We start from the raw sequence: 22,819 nt of genomic DNA on the forward strand, positions 1-22,819 counted from the left end.
AAATAAAGCAGACGACCCAGCTATCAAAGTGACCTCTCATTAATAATAGTCAGAAAATGAGTGATTAGACAGCAAGCAAGCAGCTAGCATCAAGATGATCAGGAAGTGTATCAGAAAAAAATTTTTCTTCTGATACTTTGTATAAAATAAATAACCTTCAGGGCTTCCCTGGTGGCGCAGTGGTTAAGAGTCCGCCTGCCGATGCAGGGGACACGGGTTCATGCCCCGGGCTGGGAGGATCCCACATGCCGCGGAGCGGCTGGGACCGTGAGCCATGGCCGCTGAGCCTGCACGTCCGGAGCCTGTGCTCAGCAACGGGAGAGGCCATAACAATGAGAGGCCCGTGTACCGCAAAAAAAAAAAATAAATAAAATAAATAAATAACCTTCAGATATAAGAAATAATCTCTAGGCTCTGAAAAGTGTCTCCTTCTGCAAAGACGAATTCTACCAATGCTGTGGCCTATTTATGGTCTTTGAGAAACCATCTTGCACCCAAAATCTCTAACACTGCCTGACTTTTCTTAATAAAAGAAGCTCTATTCCTGACATGGCTTCTCATTTGCAAATTTAAATCATCACTAATTTTATAGTCAATTAACTGGGTTAATTTAGATCAGGTGGTATTATTATTATTCTAACCATAAGTATTAAACTATTAATGGTGAATAGTGTTTCTCACTTTAACGTAGGCCTATCCCACTGGTGGGATACATGCCAACTCCAAGGAAAAGTTAGTCATGTGGTTTTCAGAAGATGAAAGCTTAAGATAAAGACTGAGAGTGTTTGATGCTGGAGGTGGGAGTGGTATTATATAGGTCTTAGCCAAAACATGTGATAGTCACTGAAGGGTTAGCTGGAAAGAGAAGTGTGTGGCTCAGTTAACCAGCTCAGGCAGACCTTGTGAGAACTAGAGGAAGAATGCTCCTGGCTGCTTTGTACTGCCTGCTGTGGACTTTCCAGACCTCTGCTGGCCATTTCCCTCGAGCCTGCACCTCCTCTAAGAACCTGATGGAGAAGGAATGCTGCCCACCATGGGAGGGTGACGGGAGTCCCTGTGGACAGCTTTCAGGCCGGGGTTCCTGCCAAGACATCATTCTGTCCAAGGCACCACTTGGACCTCAGTTCCCCTTCGCAGGGGTGGACGACCGGGAGTCTTGGCCCTCCGTCTTTTATAATCGGACCTGCCAGTGCTTTGGCAACTTCATGGGATTCAATTGTGGAAATTGTAAGTTTGGCTTTTGGGGACCCACCTGCACAGAGAGGCGACTTTTGGTGAGAAGAAACATCTTTGATTTGAGTGTCCCAGAGAAGAACAAATTTCTTGCCTACCTCACTTTAGCGAAACATACTACCAGCGCAGACTATGTCATCCCCACAGGCACCTATGGCCAAATGAATAACGGATCAACGCCTCTGTTTAATGACATCAACGTTTATGACCTCTTTGTCTGGATGCATTATTATGTGTCAAGGGACGCACTACTTGGGGGCTCTGAAATCTGGAGAGACATTGATTTTGCTCATGAAGCACCAGGTTTCCTGCCTTGGCATCGACTCTTCTTGCTGCTGTGGGAAAAAGAAATCCAGAAGCTGACAGGGGATGAGAACTTCACTATCCCGTACTGGGATTGGCGAGATGCAGAAAATTGTGACATTTGCACAGATGAGTACATGGGAGGGCGCAACCCTGCAAACCCTAATCTACTCAGCCCAGCATCCTTCTTCTCCTCTTGGCAGGTAAGATGTGCTTGACATACAATAGCAGAGCATAAAAGAACCGTAGCAATCACTTCTTCTGGAAGGTCTTCATAAACACTTTTCCCATCTCTCTGTCTCCTGCCAAGCCTAGAAAATTTTCCCTGTCAAGAGCTCTCAACATACCTTGTATTTTCCCTTTATAGCACACTTCACAATTAGAGTTCCGAAGAGATTTTTGTGGTTATTTGTCTAATATCCTCTACTTGGTTCCTAAAATCTAATGAATAAAAAGTACTTGGTTCATTACTGTATCTCCTAGCACCTGGGATGGTGCCTGGCAAATGGTAAGAGCTCATGAACTATCTGTTGAACCAACTGATGAACGAATACTTAGATGATTAGGTAAATAAATGATTTAGGTCAATGTTTCTGAAATTTTATTCACAATAAAATTTATACATTGCACAAATTAAAAATACAAATTCCTATCTTTATCCCAGGAATCCCATTGATAAGAATCTTCAAAGGAGGTTCCTGGGAAGACCTCATTTACTAAATGTCTATGGTGATTACCATCATCAGCAAAATTTGGGGAATATTACTTAGATTAAATTTTCTTTTAAAAAAATATATGAAGACCCTGAGGCTCAAACAGGTAAATAATGAAAATAGCTAATATTCATCGATCAATTAGCATGTATCAGCCCCTGTTGTGTTTATGTGCCTTAATTCATTTAATATCCTTACTAATCATTCCCCATCTCAAAGATTTAAAAAGACCAACCTGAGGTATAAAGATATTTATATTAGATATAAAGATATCTAATATAAAGATATTAGATCTTGTAACTTGTACAAGATCACAGAACTAGTAAATAGCAGAGACAAGATTTGTTCTCAGATAGCCTGGCTGCATGACAACCCTATAATATTGGGTTGGTCAAAAAGTTCATTCGGGTTTTTCTGTAACATCTTATGGAACAACCTGAACAAACTTTTTGGCCAACCCAGTATTTCCAAGGACATGTCTGCTATGATGTTGAAAGGATCTGGCCATCCTACCTCACTTTTTTCAATAAGATGCAGAAGAAATTATAATTTTTTCCAAAATATGTGCAAACTTTTGAGGCACAAGATAAGGGATTGTTATTTTGAAGTTTAATTTCTGTTTCTCCTATTCTGATTTTTTTCACTCTGGATTAGGAGCAAAAGGCAGCCAAAGAAATATGCTTTTAATTATTTATCATTTTAAAACCATAGGTAGAAGGAATGTTTTTCTGCCTGTATTCCAAACATTTCTAATACAGCACTTTTGACTAGCAGTGCTTTATGGAACTAAACCCCAATATTTAAATGAGATGGGAAGAATCTTGCATTCTCACCCGGCGCTCTGCAATCTTGAAATGTGGATGGCTTCCCACCTGCCCCCCTGCACTAAGTTCACACACCTTCCAAATGGAGCCTATTGAAGCTCACTGAAAATGACCACTGTAATGTCTTGTGTCACTAATGTCAGCTATTTACCAAGAGAAAGGAGTGAATTTGTGCAGGAAAGGCTGGAAAAATTGTGCTTCAAAAAAAAAAAATCTATTTCAATAAGCCTTCAGACCTCCTACCTTAATCTATAAAGTGCAAAACTTTCATCTAACTCTCACATCCTCCGTTACTGCTTAAAATACGGTTAAGCTTGGATGCGGGATTTTCAGTCAGTTATAGTGCTTTCCTTAACTGCTTCTCTTGACCCAGAAAAACTGGAGGATTATCTAAATTACCAAAAAGTTACAACATCCACACTAAAGCTTAATAGGCAAATACTAATTGATATTAATTACATTAGATGTAGGCTTCTTGGAAGTACCTAAATTATGTTTCTAATTTTTTCTATTCATTTATTGAGTGGAAATTTTTTTCTGTTTCTTTCTCCTTTACAACTGTGTCCAGTTTTACTGCTAAATAAAACTTTTTGGGTCTAGTAGGTAAACACTAAGTTGAAATTGTTACAACATTAGATTCGATATTGTTCTATGATTAAACTACTGTGTAGTAACTGGTGTTAAAAATAAGATTAGGAAATACAGAGGACAAAGACCATTGAAGAAAAATGAGCAAACGACAATTTAAATAAGGAAGGTGAAATGAGTGAACATTTAGGTTCACCTACCATGAGTGGTGTCCTTGTGTGAGGTGACAGTCAAACCCAATTCTAGTTGGCTGTTTCCATTCCTTTGCAGAGCATCTCTGGTTATAGTCCTTTAAAAATGAAGATCAGTTATTTATATTGACTTAATTCATCAGTTCTCAGTATCTTCTAAATCACTTAGGAGCTTAAAAAATTGCATGTGCTCCTCCCATCTACCTTCTGCCAGAAAATCATAGTCAGGGGGTCCACTGTGAAGTCCAAGCATCTGTATTTTTAAAAACTTCTACTGGAATTCTAATGCACAGCCAGCACTAAGAATCACTGATTTAATTAACATGGAAATTGTTTTGGTATCTCTTTCACTTTACAAACTCAGGTTCTATAATAAACACACCACTAGTTTAAATGCTTTTGCCTGAATTGAACACTCAAATCAAGAACTAGACTGTTTTATGCGAGATGATGAGACCAAATATCTTCCAGACTTGGTGAGTTCATTAATATCTTCTTAATTAGTTAGACTCAGCCCCTTTGGTACAAAGCCTCCTGCTTTTTCTTGGTTTCAGATATCTTTTACTTGACACACACAAAAATAGAGTTTTTAGATTTATTAACTCATAGGATTTATTAACTCTGAGCTAAGAGAGCTTCAGTGGTGTGTCGTGTACTGCCTGCATTTTGTAAAAGAAGATAGTGAGACCCCGAAAGCTAGGATGATTTGTCTAAGGTCACACAGCTGAGGACTAAAACCCAGTGCCTTTGACTCCAATGCTATTTCAAGTTAACCATGTTGTTTCCTATTTTTAAGGAGCCATTTAGGCTTGGAAGGGATAAAACAAGCCACTAATTTATGGATGTAAATTCTGACTTGTAGTCACTTTAACTTCCTTAATATTCATTGCACAGACAACTGGGGCAGATATTCTGATGTAGTCCTTTTCATTCATGTTAGAGTGAAATTATTCTATTAGACATTTATTTATCCACATCCCTTACTCAGGAAGAATTGACCTTCACCCTTTTGCACTATCATTATACTTTGTACAGATTTGTATCATAGTACCTATAATTCTTCAATACATGTAATTGTTTTCAAGCCTATCTTTGTCTAACAGACTGCCATCTGCTCCAATGGAGAAACCATTTCTAATTTATCTTTATGTCCACAGAATCAGGAACATAATATATACATGGAATGGGCTTTGTCAATATATGTTGAATTGAACAAAATTGAAAATCATAGAAATGTTAGCTCCAGTGCTAACACACATAAAAAATTAAACTCTGCATACACATAGCTAGATTTCTAGAACATTAAACCATAATTTATAGCACTGGATCCCCAAGGCCAAGGACACAATTATACCAAAATAAGCAGTAACTTATTGCCTAGAATAAAACATTTTGTGTAGCTCTCTCTAGGCTTATGTGTGTGTGTGTGTGTGTGTGTGCAAAAAATGAAAGCACACATAGAGAAGATCAGGCAAGTTACAACCCGAGTGTTACTTAAGTGAGATTAATAATATTTACTGATAAGGTTTTTTATTCAATAAAATATTAAAAATTATGTACTTAATGTTAGTTTTCATAGAAAGCCTATATTCAGAATTCACATGCTTTTTTTGTATATTTGTTCCTTTATTTTTTGGTTTGTTTAATGCCAAGAGCTTTTAAACTAGAAGCATGTTTGTCGTCAATTAAAGCAGTCCATTATTTTTGGAGGTGGGGGGTGAACATTAAAATACAAATACCTACGCTCAACACAGTTAGATCCAATGTTATGCAAGCAGCAGATAAGCTAGCCGTAAGAAGGAAAGGGTAGCTGTCATGATGGATCAAAATAAAGAGAAAAATTTTTCCAAGATGATGGGCATGAGTGAAGTGTGACCAGGGAATTCACTCATCAGGTGAAAAGCATATCACATGGACGCAAACAGTAGGAAGAAAAAAAAGTTACTTTTCAGCAGCGAGTCATGGGTTTAGGTAACCATGGCAACAGCTCAGTGAATTAACAGCTTCTCTTTTTTCTTTATGAAAAAGATTCTGTGGAATGTCATAGGGTTTACATTTTTATTTAGATAAACCTCTAATGTCATGATAGAATTTTTGCTCCTGAAGCTTTTAATAACTGGTTGTTTGTTGCTATTTCTTTGTGTTTAAGAGAACACTAAGTTCACTTTCTCCATTAATACATCTGTTTCTTCTTTCTATATCTCCCTTTTTTCATTTGACTTGGGACAGCTTGATCTGTTTCCCCCAAATCATATAAGTCACCTGTGTTGAAACAGAAAAAGAACAAATTCCTCATCAGAAGACCTCTGCCACTTACCAGATTCTACCTCTGCTAGTTACCAGATGTTATTGGACAAGTTATTTGGAAACTTTGACCTTTGTTTTTTTTTCTCAAAAGAAAAAATGGGGTGCAATTATCATATATATGTGTGTTTTCTGGGTTGATGAAAATACTAAATGGAATGGAAAGTAGAATAATGCAGTGGAAAGGGTATAGTCTTTTGAGTCATAAAAACATGACTTTTGTAACTTACTTAGCTACAAAATCCTGGACAAGTTACTTAATTATTCTGAGACCGTTTTTTCTTTAAAATTAGAATAACATATCTTAAAGCATTATAGTAAAGGGATTCAATGAAATCTGTTAATGTAAAATGACTAGTTTAGTATCTGACATATTCTTTGAGTTCCATATACCGAAATTATCATAATATATCTTTATATGATATATTGATGATAGTTATTATAATAATGACTATTCATCCAGTGTTACAGAGTCAGGGTTAACAATTTGGTGGCCTGCCCAACGGTCTTGTATTCAATAATAATATAATAGTTGCCATTATTAAACACTCTGTACTTGGCACTATATACTAAATGCTTTACTTAGGTAAAATTATTTGATCCTTCGTAAAAAGTTGTTATAGTCCCCATTTACAGATGAAAAAACCTTGATATTCAGAGAGCTTAAGTAATTTGCTCAATTTGGAAAGCATGTCTGACTGCAATCTGCATGATGGTAACCATAGTGATAACACTTTCTTCTACCCTCCCTCTCCTTCTGTATCAAATATAAAAACAATAATTTGAGATTAAGTTTTTCAAATTATTTCTGGAAATGGGGTAGGTTTCTTCCTTGTTACTAATACATTGTCATCTGAACATTTAGCCACTTGGCTGTTGGCATTTCAGCAAAAATAGTTTCATTCAAACCTCTCTAATTTAACTGAGTCTGCTGTAAGAGTCTTTCAGGCAGTAGGATCTTTTGAAAATATCCTGATATGGTTTATTATTCAAACAGGAATGAAAATGATTTCATCTATATACCCACTGTGATGTCTAGTTAATCGACATTTTAAAGGAATCCAATATATTACACTCAATGCAAAAGTTAAGTTAGCTTTATTCAACCATCCCTAAGCCATTTACAGGCAGTCATAAATCTACTGGATATAGCTTTGGAATCAGGAGGACTGTGGATTAATGTTCTAGTCCTGGCTCTGAACATCATATGACCTTAGACAAGTCACCCAACAATTCAAGTTCTCAATTATGCATGGATAAAAGGATTGAGGAATGTCATGAAGTATGAAGAAAACTAGAAACTGACATCTGTTGAGCCAGAAACTGCATTTTATTATTTTATTAATATAATAAACTATACATTAATATGTAATATTTATTATTTCATATTACAGTTGAAGAAATTGAGACTCAGCAAGCCTAAATAACATACTCATTGCCCCATTGCTAGTAAGTAGCTGAGCCAGAGTTGAAGCCCACACCTACATGAATTTGGAAACTAATTCTTTTCCAACACACAACCCTTCGATTCATAAATGATATCTTAATGACCAGAAATTAAAAGCTTCTCTAAGTGTCTGTTGTATAACACAGTAGCAGCCATTCCCGGGGGGGCAAGGCTCATTCAGTTCTATCTGATGGTGAGTTAATTTGCTTTTACATTCTTATAGATTGCCAACTCACTGGAGCCAGAGACTGATAGGATTGTTTTGATTATTCCTAACTGTGATGCAAGCAGCTGACCAAGAAGACTTCACTTTTAAAATATTGTTCCATGTGCCTTGCCTGTTGCCCATAAAATTATTAATCATAATACAGGGTTTTAGATCCTACTAGCCTTTTATACTCTTCCACACTCAGTTTCCTCATCATTAAAATAGGGATAAAATCATATAAACGTACAAGGTCATTTGTGAATTTTAAAAAATTTACACAGAGATGCCTTCCCTATTGAGAGTGGGGCCTCAGTATATATTTAATACAAACGATATATTTTTGGAAATATCTTCTAGGGCAAATGTTGGTATCAGTAACAGGACTAGCTAAAAACGATGTGCAACAATGTTGGTAGTTGAAGATTCACTGGTTCATCCATTGACTTGTTTATTTTCCCATCAAATTGTTATAGAGCCTCTATTATAGATTCTGGGAATAAACAGTAACAAAAAAAAGAAAGTTATCCTCATGGAGATTACTTTTTTTTTTAAAGGAAGTGATACTGACTGTTTATCAAGGGAGATTAAAGTGAGTCAAGTTTGAGTTTGACAAACAACCACGTTATCTACTCAGTGGGCACAGGCCTCCTACAGACTAAGTGCCCAATGTGAACAGTCTCACTGATGGCAGTGTGGACTCTCCTGCGTTTTATGCTTTTGTTTAAGGCTGATATCTTGCTACCTGCTTAAGTGACATCATGGAACCTAAGGCATCAATGATTTTAAGATGAAGAATTAACTTATAAACCACTAAGAAAAACTCTGCCAGTTAAATTATGATGTTTTTTTAAATCACTTAGCATTTTTATATTTATTGAAAGAGCTCCTTTTGACTTATTTAGTCACATAATTTTATCAAAGTTCAGTCTTCTGCCTACATATAAGTGAAACTGTAAGCAAAATAATTTGGTGAAGGATTTCTAAAATTTCTTCATATTTTAGAGTTGGACCCTTTTGATTTACTTTTTAAGTCAGAGTTGACACTGTTTTTTTCAAAATATTGGTTTGGCCGTGAAGATTAGGTAGAATATCAGATAAATGGCAAGGAGTGAACAGGCTCAGGGAAGAACAAAGATGTGGGAAGGAGAAGCATGAGTGATGCCCAGAGAAGAGTAGCCAGTCTGACTTCAGCAGTTGGATCACAGAATTTGTAAACAAATAAAGATTCAAGATGTATTCTGGAGGCAGAATTGACAAGATTGGCTGATGGTTTTAATCTGAAGGATAAAGGGGAACAAAATACAAATGGTAACAGTCTCTGGCTTAAAAATGAAGATTCATGAGCTTCTGGTTTAAGCTGAAGGATAGTTGATGTGAAAGGAAATAGAGGGAGAGGAACAATATTTTTTTAATCTTTTTATTTTAAGGTTTTTTTATTTTAAAAATTCTTTTTTAATTTAATTTTTTAAATTAAAGTATAGTTGATTTACAAGGTTGTGTTAGTTTCAGGTGTACAGCAAAGTGATTCAGATTTACATACCTATATATCTTTTTTTATTCAGATTCTTCTCCCTTATAGGCTATTACAAAGGAACAAATTTTTGATTTTTAAGTGTTCCATTTGAGATGCCTGTGAGATAACATTGAAATATGAAGTTGGAGATGGATATACAGGGTTAGAGTTCAGAGGAGTCTTTTGAACTTCAGATAGGAATTAGGAAGTTCTTATATAGTGGCTTGTAAGCTATGAAACTGGTCATCAGAGATGAAAAAGAAGATACAGAAAGAAATAAAAGAAGAGTGTACAGACCTAAACTCTGGGCCATGGCTAGCTTCAAGGGCATATGAAAGTCACACAATGGATATTTAACAGATGATTGTCAAATTAATTTTCCCACCAAATAAATATTTGACAACAATTATATGAAGTAGTTATTGTTATCCCCATTTGCTAGATGAGACCTATGGTATATTTTTTTAACATCTTTATTGGAGTATAATTGCTTTACAATTGTGTGTTAGTTTCTGCTTTATAACAAAGTGAATCAGATATACATATACATATGTTCCCATATCTCTTCCCTCTTGCGTCTCCCTCCCTCCCACCCTCCTTATCCCACCCCTCCAGGTGGTCACAAACCACCGAGTTGACCTCCCTGTGCTATACGGCAGCTTCCCACTAGCTATCTATTTTACGTTTGGTAGTGTATATATGTCCATGCCACTCTCTCACTTTGTCACAGCTTACCCTTCCCCCTCCCCATATCCTCAAGTCCATTCTCTAGTAGGTCTGTGTCTTTATTCCTGTGTTACCCCTAGGTTCTTCATAACATTTTTTCTTCTTAGACTCCATATATATGTGTTAGCATACAGTATTTCTCTTTCTCTTTCTGACTTACTTCACTCTGTATGACAGACTCTAGGTCCATCCACTTCACTACAAATAACTCAATTTCGTTTCTTTTTATGGCTGAGTAATATTACATTGTATATACGTTCCACATCTTCTTTATCCATTCATCCGATGATGGACACTTAGGTTGTTTCCATCTCCGGGCTATTGTAAATAGAGCTGCAATGAACATTTTGGTACATGACTCTTTTTGAATTATGGTTTTCTCAGGGTATATGCCCAGTAGTGGGATTGCTGGGTCATATGGTAGTTCTATTTGTAGTTTTTCAAGGAACCTCCATACTGTTCTCCATAGTGGCTGTACCAATTCACATTCCCACCAGCAGTGCAAGAGTGATCCCTTTTCTCCACACCCTCTCCAGCATTTATTGTTTCTAGATTTTTTGATGATGGCCATTCTGACTGGTGTGAGATGATATCTCATTGTAGTTTTGATTTGCATTTCTCTAATGATTAATGATGTTGAGCATTCTTTCATGTGTTTGTTGGCACTCTGTATATCTTCTTTGGAGAAATGTCTATTTAGGTCTTCTGCCCATTTTTGGATTGGATTCTTTGTTTTTTTGTTATTGAGCTGCATGAGCTGCTTGTAAATTTTGGAGATTAATCCTTTGTCAGTTGCTTCATTTGCAAATATTTTCTCCCATTCTGAGGGTTGTCTTTTGGTCTTGTTTATGGTTTCCTTTGCTGTGCAAAAGCTTTAAAGTTTCATTAGGTCCCATTTGTTTATTTTTGTTTTTATTTCCATTTCTCTAGGAGGTGGGTCAAAAAGGATCTTGCTGTGATTTATGTCATAGAGCGTTCTGCCTATGTTTTCCTCTAAGAGTTTGATAGTTTCTGGCCTTACATTTAGGTCTTTAATCCATTTTGAGCTTATTTTTGTGTATGGTTTTAGGGAGTGTTCTAATCTCATACTTTTACATGTAGCTGTCCAGTTTTCCCAGCACCAGTTATTGAAGAGGCTGTCCTTTCTCCATTGTACATTCCTGCCTCCTTTATCAAAGATAAGGTGACCATATGTGCGTGAGTTTATCTCTGGGCTTTCTATCCTGTTCCATTGATCTATCTTTCTGTTTTTGTGCCAGTACCATACTGTCTTGATTACTGTAGTTTGTAGTATAGTCTGAAGTCAGGGAGCCTGATTCCTCCAGCTCCGTTTTTCGTTCTCAAGATTGCTTTGGCTATTCAGGGTCTTTTGTGTTTCCATACAAATTGTGAAATTTTTTGTTCTAGGTCTGTGAAAAATGCTGGTAGTAGTTTGATAGGGATTGCATTGAATCTGTTGATTGCTTTGGGTAGTAGAATCATTTTCACAATGTTGATTCTTCCTGTCCAAGAACATGGTATATCTCTCCATCTATTTGTATCATCTTTAATTTCTTTCATCAGTGTCTTATAATTTTGTGCATACAGGTCTTTTGTCTCCTTAGGTAGGTTTATTCCTAGATATTTTATTTTTTGTTGCAGTGGTAAACGGGAGTGTTTTCTTGATTTCACTTTCAGATTTTTCATCATTAGTGTATAGGAATGCCAGAGATTTCTGTGCATTAATTTTGTATCCTGCTACTTTACCAAATTCATTCATAAGCTCTAGTAGTTTGCTGGTAGAATCTTTAGGATTCTCTATGTATAGTATCATGTCATCTGCAAACAGTGACAGCTTTACTTCTTCTTTTCTGATTTGGATTCCTTTTATTTCCTTTTCTTCTCTGATTGCTGTGGCTAAAACTTCCAAAAGTATGTTGAATAAGAGTGCTGAGAGTGGGCAACCTTGTCTTGTTCCTGATCTTAGTGGAAATGCTTTCAGTTTTTCACCATTGAGGATGATGTTGGCTGTGGGTTTGTCATATATGGCCTTTAATATGTTGAGGAAAGTTCCCTCTATGCCTACTTTCTGCAAGGTTTTTATCATAAATGGGTGTTGAATTTTGTTGAAAGCTTTCTCTGCATCTATTGAGATTACCATATGGTTTTTCTCCTTCAATTTGTTAATATGGTGTATCACATTGATTGATTTGCATATATTGAAGAATCCTTGCATTCCTGGAATAAACCCCACTTGATCATGGTGTATGATCCTCTTAATGTGCTGTTGGATTCTGCTTGCTAGTATTTTGTTGAGGATTTTTGCATCTATGTTCATTAGTGATATTGGCCTATAGTTTTCTTTCTTTGTGACATCCTTGTGTGGTTTTGTTATCAGGGTGATGGTGGCCTCGTAGAAGGAGTTTGGGAGTGTTCCTCCCTCTGCTATATTTTGGACGAGTTTGAGAAGGATAGGTGTTAACTCTTCTCTAAATGTTTGATAGAATTCTCCTGTGAAGCCATCTGGTCCTGGGCTTTTGTTTGTTGGAAGATTTTAAATCACAGTTTCAATTTCAGTGCTTGTGATTGGTCTGTTCATATTTTCTATATCTTCCTGATTCAGCCTTGGCACATTGTGCATTTTGAAGAATTTGTCCATTTCTTCCCCGTTGTCCATTTTATTGGCATAGAATTGCTTGTAGTAATCTCTCATGATCTTTTGTATTTCTGCAGTGTCAGTTGTTACTTCTCATTTTTCATTTCTAATTCTATTGATTTGAGTCTTCTCCCTTTTTTTCTTGATGAGTCAGGCTAATGGTTTATCAATTATTTTCATCTTCTCAAAGAACCAGCTTTTAGTTTTGTTGATCTTTGCTATCATTTCCTTCACTTCTTTTTCATTTATTTCTGATCTGATTTTTATGATTTATTTCCTTCTGCTAACTTTGCTGTTTTTCTGTACTTCTTTCTCTAATTGCTTTAGGTGCAAGGTTAGGTTGATTATTCGAGATGTTTCCTGTTTCTTAAGGTAGGATTGTATTGCTATAAACTTCCCTCTTAGAACTGCTTTTGTTGCATCCCATAGGTTTTGGGTCGTCGTGTCTCCATTGTCATTTGTTTCTAGGCAGTTTTTGATTTCGTATTCGATTTCTTCAGTGATCACTTCGTTATTAAGTCGTGTATTGTTTAGCCTCCATGTGTTTGTATTTTTTACAGAGCTTTTCCTGTAATTGATATCTAGTCTCATAGCATTGTGGTCAGAAAAGATACTTGATACAATTTCAATTTTCTTAAATTTACCAAGGCTTGATTTGTGACCCAAGATATGATCTATCCTGGAGAATGTTCCATGAGCACTTGAGAAAAATGTGTATTCTGTTGTTCTGGGATGGAATGTCCTATAAATATCAATTAAGTCCATCTTGTTTAATGTATCATTTAAAGGTTGTGTTTCCTTATTTATTTTCATTTTGGATGATCTGTCCATTGGTGAAAGTGGGGTGTTAAAGTCCCCTACTATGAATGTGTTATGGTCAATTTCCCCTTTTATGGCTGTTAGTATTTGCCTTATGTATTGAGGTGCTCCTATGTTGGGTGCATAAATATTTACAATTATTATATCTTCTTCTAGGATCGATCCCTTGATCATTATGTAGTGTCTTTCTTTGTCTCTTCTAATAGTCTTTATTTTAAAGTGTATTTTGTCTGATATGAGAATTGCTACTCCAGCTTTCTTTTGGTTTCCATTTGCATGGAATATCTTTTTCTATCCCCTCACTTTCAGTCTGTATGCTTCTCTAGGTCTGAAGTGGGTCACTTGTCGACAGCATATATATGGGTCTTGTTTTTGTATCCATTCAGCCAGTCTGTGTCTTTTGGTGGGAGCATTTAATCCATTTACATTTAAGGTAATTATTGATATGTATGTTCCTATTCCCATTTTCTTAATTGTTTTGGGTTTGTTATTGTAGGTCTTTTCCTTCTCTTGTGTTTCTTGCCTAGAGAAGGTCCTTTAGCACTTGTTCTAAAGCTGGTTTGGTGGTGCTGAACTCTCTCAGCTTTTGCTTGTCTGTAAAGGTTTTCATTTCTCCATGAAATCTGAATGAGATCCTTGCTGGGTAGAGTAATCTTGGTTGTAGGTTTTTCTCCTTCAACACTTTAAATATGTCCTGCCAGTCTCTTCTGGCTTGCAGAGTTTCTGCTAAAAGATCAGCTGTTAACCTTATGAGGATTCCCTTGTGTGTTATTTGTTATTTTTCCCTTGTTGGTTTTAATATGTCTTCTTTGTATTTAATTTTTGACAGTTTGATTACTATGTGTCTTGGCACGTTTCTCCTTGGATTTACCCTGTATGGGACTATCTGTGCTTCCTGGACTTCATTAACTATTTCCTTTCCCATATTAGGGAAGTTTTCAACTATAATCTCTTCAAATCTTTTTTCAGTCCCTTTCTTTTTCTCTTCTTCTTCTGGAACCCCTATGATTCGAATGTTGGTACATTTAATGTTGTCCCAGAGGTCTCTGAGACTGTACTCAGTTCTTTTCACTCTTTTTCTTTATTCTGCTCTGCAGTAGTTATTTCCACTATTTTATCTTCCGGGTCACTTATCCGTTCTTCTGCCTCAGTTATTTTGCTGTTGATCCCATCTAGAGTATTTTTAATTTCATTTATTGTGTTGTCCATCATTGCCTGTTTCCTCTTTAGTTCTTCTAGGTACTTGTTAAATGTTTCTTGCATTTTGTCTATTCTATTTCCAAGATCTTGGATCATCTTTACTATCATTATTCTGAAGTCTTTATCAGGTAGACTGCCTATTTCCTCTTCATTTGTTAGGTCTGGTGGGTTTTTATCTTGCTCCTTCATCTGCTCTGTGTTTTTCTGTCTTCTCATTTTGCTTATCTTACTGTGTTTGGTGTCTCCTTTTTGCAGGCTGCAGGTTCGTAGTTCCCATTGTTTTTGGTGTGTGTCCCCAGTGGCTAAAGTTGGTTCAGTGGGTTTTGTAGGCTTCATGGTGGAGGGGACTAGTGCCTGTGTTCTAGTGGGTGAGGCTGGATCATGTCTTTCTGGTGGGCAGGTCCACGTCTGGTGGTGTGTTTTGAGATGTCTGTGGACTTATTATGATTTTAGGCAGCCTTTTTGCTAATGGGTGGGGTTGTGTTCCTGTCTTGCTAGTTGTTTGGCATAGGGTGTTCAGCACTGTAGCTTGCTGGTCGGTGAGTGAAGCTGGGTGTTGGTGTTGTGATGGAGATCCCTGGGAGATTTTCACCAGTTGATATTACATGGAGCTGGGAGGTCTCTTGTGGACCAGTGTCCTGAAGTTGGCTCTCCCACCTCAGAGGCACAGCACTGACTCCTGGCTGGAGCACCAAGAGCCTTTCATCCACACGGCTCAGAATAAAAGGGAGAAAAAGTAGAAAGAAAGAAAGAGGATAAAATAAAATAAAATAGTTATTAAAATAAAAAATAATTAAGAAAAAAAATTTTCAAATAGTAAAAAAAAAAAAAAAAAAATAGGACGGATACAACCCTAGGACAAATGGTGAAAGCAAAGCTATACAGACAAAATCTCACACAGAATCGTACATATACACACTCACAAAAAGAGGAAAAGGGGAAAAAATAATAAATCTTGCTCTCAAAGTCCACCTCCTCAATTTGGGATGATTCATTGTCTATTCAGGTATTCCACAGATGCAGGGTACATCAAGTTGATTGTGGAGCTTTAATCCGCTGCTTCTGATGCTGCTGGGAGAGATTTCCCTTTCTCTTCTTTGTTCGCCCAGCTCCCGGGACTCAGCTTTGGAATTGGCCCCGCCTCTGCGTGTAGGTCGCTGGAGGGCGTCTGTTCTTCGCTCAGACAGGACGGGTTAAAGGAGCCGCTGATTCGGAGGCTCTGGCTCACTCAGGCCGCGGGGAGGGAGAGGCACAATGCGGGGCGAGCCTGCGGTGGCAGAGGCCGGCATGACGTTGCACCAGCCTGAGGCGCGCCGTGCGTTCTCCCGGGGAAGTTGTGTCTGGATCCTGGTACCCTGGCAGTGGCGGGCTGCACAGGCTCCCGGGAGGGGAGGTGTGGATAGTGACCTGTGCTCACACACAGGCTTCTTGGTGGCGGCAGCAGCAGCCTTAGCGTCTCATGTCCGCCTCTGGGGTCCGCGCTGTTAGCCGCGTCTCGCGCCCATCTGTGGAGCTCCTTAAAGCAGTGCTCTTAATCCTCTCTCCTCGCGCACCAGGAAACAAAGAGCGAAGACAAAGTCTCTTGCCTCTTCGGCAGCTCCAGACCTTTTCCGGACTCCCTCCCGGCTAGACGTGGCGCACTAACCCCTTCAGGCTGTGCTTACGCCGCCAACCCCAATCCTCTCCTGGCACTCCGACCGAAGCCCGAGCCTCAGCTCCCAGCCCCGCCCGCCCCGGCGGGTAAGCAGACAAGCCTTGTGGGGTGGTGAGTGCTGGTCCGCACCGATCCTCTGTGCAGGAATCTCTCCACTTTGCCCTCCGCACGCCTGTTGCTGTGCTCTCCCCCGCGGCACCGAAGCTTCCCCCTCCGCCACCCGTGGTCTCCGCCCGCGAAGGGGCTTCCTAGTGTGTGGAAACCTTTCCTCCTTAACAGCTCCCTTCCACTGGTGCAGGCCCCATCCCTATTCTTTTGTCTCTGTTTATTCTTTTTTCTTTTGCCCTACCCAGGTACGTGGGGAGTTACTTGCCTTTTGGGAGGTCTGAGGTCTTCTGCCAGCGTTCAGTAGGTGTTCTGTAGGAGTTGTTCCACGGTTAGATGTATTTCTGATGTATCTGTGGGGAGGAAGGTGATCTCGCGTCTTACTCTTCCGCCATCTTCCCCGCCGTCCGATACAGGGGAGACCTATGGTATTTAATTTATTTTCTCAAGTGGTAGATTCAAGACTAGAACTCTGTTCTGAATTGTAACATTCATAGGTTATTCTGCAACCCTCAGAAAGCTGTTTCCTTCAATAATTTACTTTAAAACATTGATCTCCTGGTAATTAGAAATCCAAATATGGTAATCAGGAACCTCAACCTCCCTACCTTCCCCCTTTGACTTAGAGGTGGAGACAACACCCCTTTAACATAAAGGCGTTTTGTGCAGGTCATCTGCAGCCAATTGGAGGAGTACAACAGCCGTCACACTTTATGCAATGGGACGTCTGAGGGACCGATACTGCGCAATCCTGGAAATCACGACAAAGCCAGGACCCCAAGGCTCCCCTCCTCTGCTGATGTGGAATTTTGCCTGAGTTTGACCCAGTATGAATCAGGTTCCATGGATAAAGCTGCCAACTTCAGCTTTAGAAATACACTGGAAGGTAATCTCCTTTTTTCCACTCATTTAAATTTTCTTTTTTTCTGAATTCATGTTTATAATCTCTTATCCAAAATCCTGGGTCCAGAAGTGTTTGAGAATTCAGAATTTTCTGAGTTGAGTAGGGCATGTGGCATGTGTACATATATGGCCAATAACCCTAGGAGAGTATGGGGGGCACACATAATCTGAAACATGAATAACTCTTCAGCAAAATGTATGAAAGTACCCACCAGGTCAATAAATTGAGACAAGAGGCAGCCTAATGGAGAATAAAGTCAGGTTTTCCACTAAAAAAATATTGGTGCCAAACAAAATAATACATTTTTTGACCTTTTTGTATTTTGGAATTATAGATATAGGACTGTGGACCTATAATATTTTTCTAACTTTTAGTATTTTTATCTAGTTTAAAATATTCTGTAGCTTGCAGCTTGCCCTCTGCATCTCTTCCATCTGGCTGTTCCTGAGTTATATCCTTTTATAGTAAACAGGTGAGCTAGTAAAAAAATAAATAAATAAAAGAAAAGAAAAAATAGAATATTCTGAATGCTAGCCTCTTTGAGACAAGTCTGTTCTTTTAACTATAATAAGGGTAAAATCCCATGTAAGGTTAAGGCCCCATCCCGTTATCCCTCAAGATTTCTGTGTTTCGTCAGAGATTCCTTATCATAGTCTCTTCTAAGGCCTACCTACTTTTCCTGAAAAGCTCTCAACTTTGCTTGCATCTTCCCTTCAGCATCTGTTCATTCTTCTCTGCTCAGTGCTGACTGAGTCATGAAACCCATCTCTGCCATCTCAATTTTCGTTATGGAAACAAACCTACAAACAAACAAAAAAATAGGAATATTCACTCAAGTTACAGATTTAATCTGAGTTCTGGAGAGACATAGGGGACCAATTCTGGCAAGGCAGATAACTCAAAATTTAACACTAGACATTCCACCTCCTAAAAACTCTTTGGCACCCTACCATGGAGACAAAACTTTCTCTTTTCCTATTTCTTCCTCCTTAACTTTTTTTGTTTGTTTCTTGTCATTGTGATTGTTGCTTTGTCCTCTAATTTCTGTTGCTCAGCTGTGCAGAATAGTGTCTCTGTCTCTTTCATTTCCTTATATTTTTCTAATCCAGAAGTTCTTAGGGCCTTGCTCTACCTCAGAAGCAATTTAAACAAGCAGAGTGTCACCCTAAAGAGGAACCTCGGCGCAGCTATTAGAATAAAAATTGTGTTTATTTTCCTTAAATAATATTAGTAATTAACGTTTTCCAAGTAATCTCTATCTGCAAGGCACTGTGCCAAAGATTCTGTATAGTACCATCTCACTTAATTCTTACAACCATCCTCTGAGGAAGATAGCATCATTATTTCTAATTTAAAGAGAGGAAACAGGATAAGAGATATCAGTAATTTGGCTACCACCCATTCGGTAAGTGGCAGAGCTAAATCTGTTTCTAGATTTGGCAAGTGCCAAAATCCAAGAGTCCTTTCCATTGTACTCTGATGACCCTGAGTGAGTTGAGCGTTTCTTGAAGGTTGAAAACATCAAGCTAGTCCTTCAATAATATAACAAGAGAAGGCAATGCCTGGTGTCCAGGAGTCTCTGAGCCTACAGACTAAGACGAAGGCACACAGACAAGTTGGTGTTCACCACGTGGGTGCATTGGGCGTCCTGTTGGACTGTGCAGGGGTTAATAGCAGGATTCCAGATGCTGACTTAATGACATTATAAAGTGGGGCTCCATCCTTAAGGGAAATATATATAGTACATTACAGGTTATTCAGGCAGATTTTCTAACAGCGAGAAAGCATAAACTTTGTTATTAAGGAACATGGGCTGATCACAGAAAGAAGGTAGGGGAGCCTCACTTCTCTGGGCCTCAAGTGAAAGAAAACTGGCTTGAGCCATGTCAACTCAGCCAGTGGCTTTCAAATGAGTTTCTAATGCGCAGAGTCAGTAGAGGACATCACATTTATTGTCAATAATTTGTGAATACTAATAAGTTATATCTGTGAATTATTTTTTTTCCAATAAGCTATTCTTATTTACTCATAGTCTAGTATGCTTTCTTGAGAAAGAGAGAAAAGACATTATAGCACATTATCTGGCACATAATAGGTGTTCAATACGTGTTTGATAAATGAAAACATAAATAATATCTAGGGCTCTTCCAGTTGCACCTAACCCATCACTTAGTTTGTCTATACCTGTTGTATGAAACCTATTTACTGGTAGCAAAATGTTAGAAAACATTGATCTGAGCCACCAACAAGAGTTTTTCCTGATCAGGGACACATTTACTTACTCTCTTCTTTAGAAATAATTTTAAGCTTACAGAAAAATTACAACAATAAAAACTGTACAAAACCACACATATACCTTCTACCGAGATTCACTTACCATTTACACTAGTTTTTTTCTTTCTCTCTCTCTCATTCTGAACCATCTGAGGGTAAATTGTATAGATCAGAACCCTTTACCCTTGGATATTTCAGTGTGTTTTTCCCAAGAACAAAAATATTCTTTTACATAACCACAGAACAGTTATCAACTTCAGTAAATTCTATATAGGTGTAATGCTTTAATCTAATTTACTGTTTATATTGCATTTTTTTCAATACACTAATAATATCCTTTACAGCATTTTCTTCTCTGTAAAAGAGTCCAGTCTAGGGTCAGATGGCATTTAGTTGCCATTTCTCCTTAGCCTTCTTTTAATGTGAAATATTTCCACAGCCTTTTTTTTTTCTGACGAGATTCACATTTTTGGAGAATACATTCCCCCCATTTTTAACAGAATGCTCCTGTTCTTAACAGAATTTTTAGTAGAATGGATCCAGGTAATGTATTCTTAGCCAGAATTTTACAGAAGAGGTTTCGTGTCTTTCTAAGAGCATTTAACATCGGAAGGCACACGATGACCCTCTGTGTCACTTTGGTGATGCTAATTTGATCACCTGTTTTACGTGTGGACCAGATTCCCCACTGTACAAAAATGGTCCCAGATTTCACCATTGGGCACACCTTCAAGCCAATTCTTATGTCTCTGTTTCATGACCCTATCATTTTTTAGCTCTTTCTTTTTTTCTGGCACAACAAAATATTCTAGACTCACCTTGTACCTACACTGCCCAAAGCCACTGGCAAACACTGCACTCTCTTCTCTCAATAAATGCAGGTGGAATTGAATTGTTAGTTTTGATTGAACCTCACAGTTATCGTTGCCCTTTTTTCTTTTGGGTCTCATGAGAAATATTTGATGTATTTCCCATACAACAAATTCCCACAGCCAGTCCTGGGATGAAGGAACTGTTGCATTTTTGTCTACGGAAGTTATTTATGTAACCTCAGCTTTCCTCTTGGATTTAAATGCTGAAGTAAAGATTGAAAATGTGTGATTTATGAATTGTGTGAAAGAGACACATAAAGCAAAGAAGAATTAGTATGCATTATAAAAGGTAGTCTTCTGATTAGGTGGTCCCTGTGGAGTATGGGCTATTCGATTGAAAGAAGAATCTTCTCATGTGCAAATCTCTGACTACCCATGGTGTCCCGTATTTCACACTTTACAATAATGATAATGCAAAAATTGTACTGCTGTGGGTATTGGGGAATGGGGTGGGCTGGCAGTTTAGGGAAGTGGTTAAAGGCAATCAGACTGACTGGGATTTGATCTAGACTCTACCACTTCCTAGATCTGTTACCTTCAGTAAGCTATTTAACTCTCAGGGCCTTAATTTCATCATCTGGAAAATGTAGATAAGAATAATAACTTAGAGGGCTCATGTAAGGATTAAATAATATAATATATGTAAGGAGCGTATAACATTTCTTCAAAAAATGGCAGCTATTATTATGTTAAACTGGAATTAGTTTTTGACAACTCAGTTATCAGTCATTAATTTTTCTGACAATTAGCTTACAAACTAAGTATAGACTGCATCCTGAGAAAATAAATCATGATGTGCTAGGTGCAGAGAAAAATATACGGAGGAGGAAGGACAGAAGAGGAACTTTCTTGAGACAGACACAGGGAGGGAGAATTTCTGAAGGTAAAAGTACTGCTTTTCAGAGTGAATTCCCAGAAGCAAGGAGTCAAGAGCAAAGGCAGCTCCTGATACCTAAAATAGAAGAAGGTGCAGGAACAAGGAACGACTCTAATTTAATGGTATGTTCTCAGCCCCAAGCACAGTGCAACTTAGAACCATGGAACATATAGTTGGAAGACATTTCTCAATGTATTCAGTTCAACATCTCTCATTTTGCTGAGATGCCCACTATAATAGTATCACTATGTGGTCTTCCAAGAACAGAGATCAACCTACCTCATAAGGGAGAACAGGATGTTCTTTAGGTTAAGACAAAATCTAATTGCATTCAACTTAAAGAGTCCTCCATGAACCTGGTACTCTGTGAAATTATAAAAGTCCAAAGACATGAAAAGATGACTACTACACAGTTTCTGACCTTGAGGAGCTCACCAGCTAGTGAGAAAACATCACACAAACCCATAAGGAAAACACAATATGATGCTCCATATAAAATGAGGTAGGAACCCAGAACTAAACCAGAAACATCTCCCAACCTGGAGAAATTGGAACCGGATCTTGAAATAGCAATAATTTCTCACCAAGAAGAGCAGAGAAGGAAAGGCACTTCTAGCTGTGGGAATAACATATGCAGTGGAATAGAAATATTGAAAGCATAAGATTAGATACAACAAAATGAGAAAATGTATATGGCTAGAATATTAAGTTTGTAATGGGAAATAACAAAGAGGTATAGAAGGTTTAGAATATGCCGTGAATACCCATGTTTCTAAATCTTCTCCAGAGAGGGAAAAAATAGGCTCCTAAGAATATGTCCACAGATCCCTAGAGAATTAAGAAACTAACATTTATTATTTGTAAATGCCATTCATATCTTCCCTGTAGAAGAGATATGTTTGAAAACCCAAAGTTTAAAAGTCATGATCTAATGTTCATATCTTCAAGAACATGTCTAAATACCTTGTGTGAAACACTGCCATAGACAATGGGAGTCAAGAGGGCTTTTTAAGCAGGAACTTGATGTGATTCCATCTATGTTTCAGAAAGATGTGAATCTAGTGCCCTTAGCAGAATGCAGAAAGACTAATTAATGAGCTCTGGGAGGATCGTGAATGGTGAGGGCTTTATCCAAGGCAGGGAGAATGAGATGAACATGAGTTGGTTAGAGTACAGAAACTCTTCTAGACTCTAGAGTATGGAGTATCAGAAACTCTTGATGACTAAATAGGAGGCAGAAAGGTAAGCATCACATTGAGGAGGATTATGAAATGTCTCCCACTGACTTCTAATAATTGGTCCTTGTTTTGTCCTTTTAAGTATACACCACTAAAAAATCTAGTTTATATAACAGCTCTTCTAAAAAAATCCATCTGTTATGATTCTCTAGAACGTTTTTTCATGCAGCCCTTTCACCCTTTCTATTTTA

General features: G+C 38.0%; 1 protein-coding gene across 1 annotated transcript in view; it reads left to right on the forward strand.

Annotated features, from left to right (window-relative positions):
- The first annotated feature begins 460 nt into the window (after positions 1–460).
- The window catches only part of TYR (tyrosinase), a 111,045-nt gene continuing 88,686 nt past the window's right edge, over positions 461–22,819 (forward strand). The window contains exons 1-2 of the mRNA XM_004271880.1: positions 461–1,739; positions 17,133–17,349. Of these exons, the coding sequence (XP_004271928.1) occupies positions 921–1,739; positions 17,133–17,349 (1,036 nt within the window). The 5' untranslated portion in view covers positions 461–920. The remainder of the gene's footprint in view (positions 1,740–17,132; positions 17,350–22,819) is intronic.

The sequence above is a fragment of the Orcinus orca genome, chromosome 8 (assembly GCF_937001465.1).
Source record: "Orcinus orca chromosome 8, mOrcOrc1.1, whole genome shotgun sequence".
In the NCBI taxonomy this organism is placed as follows: domain Eukaryota; kingdom Metazoa; phylum Chordata; class Mammalia; order Artiodactyla; family Delphinidae; genus Orcinus; species Orcinus orca.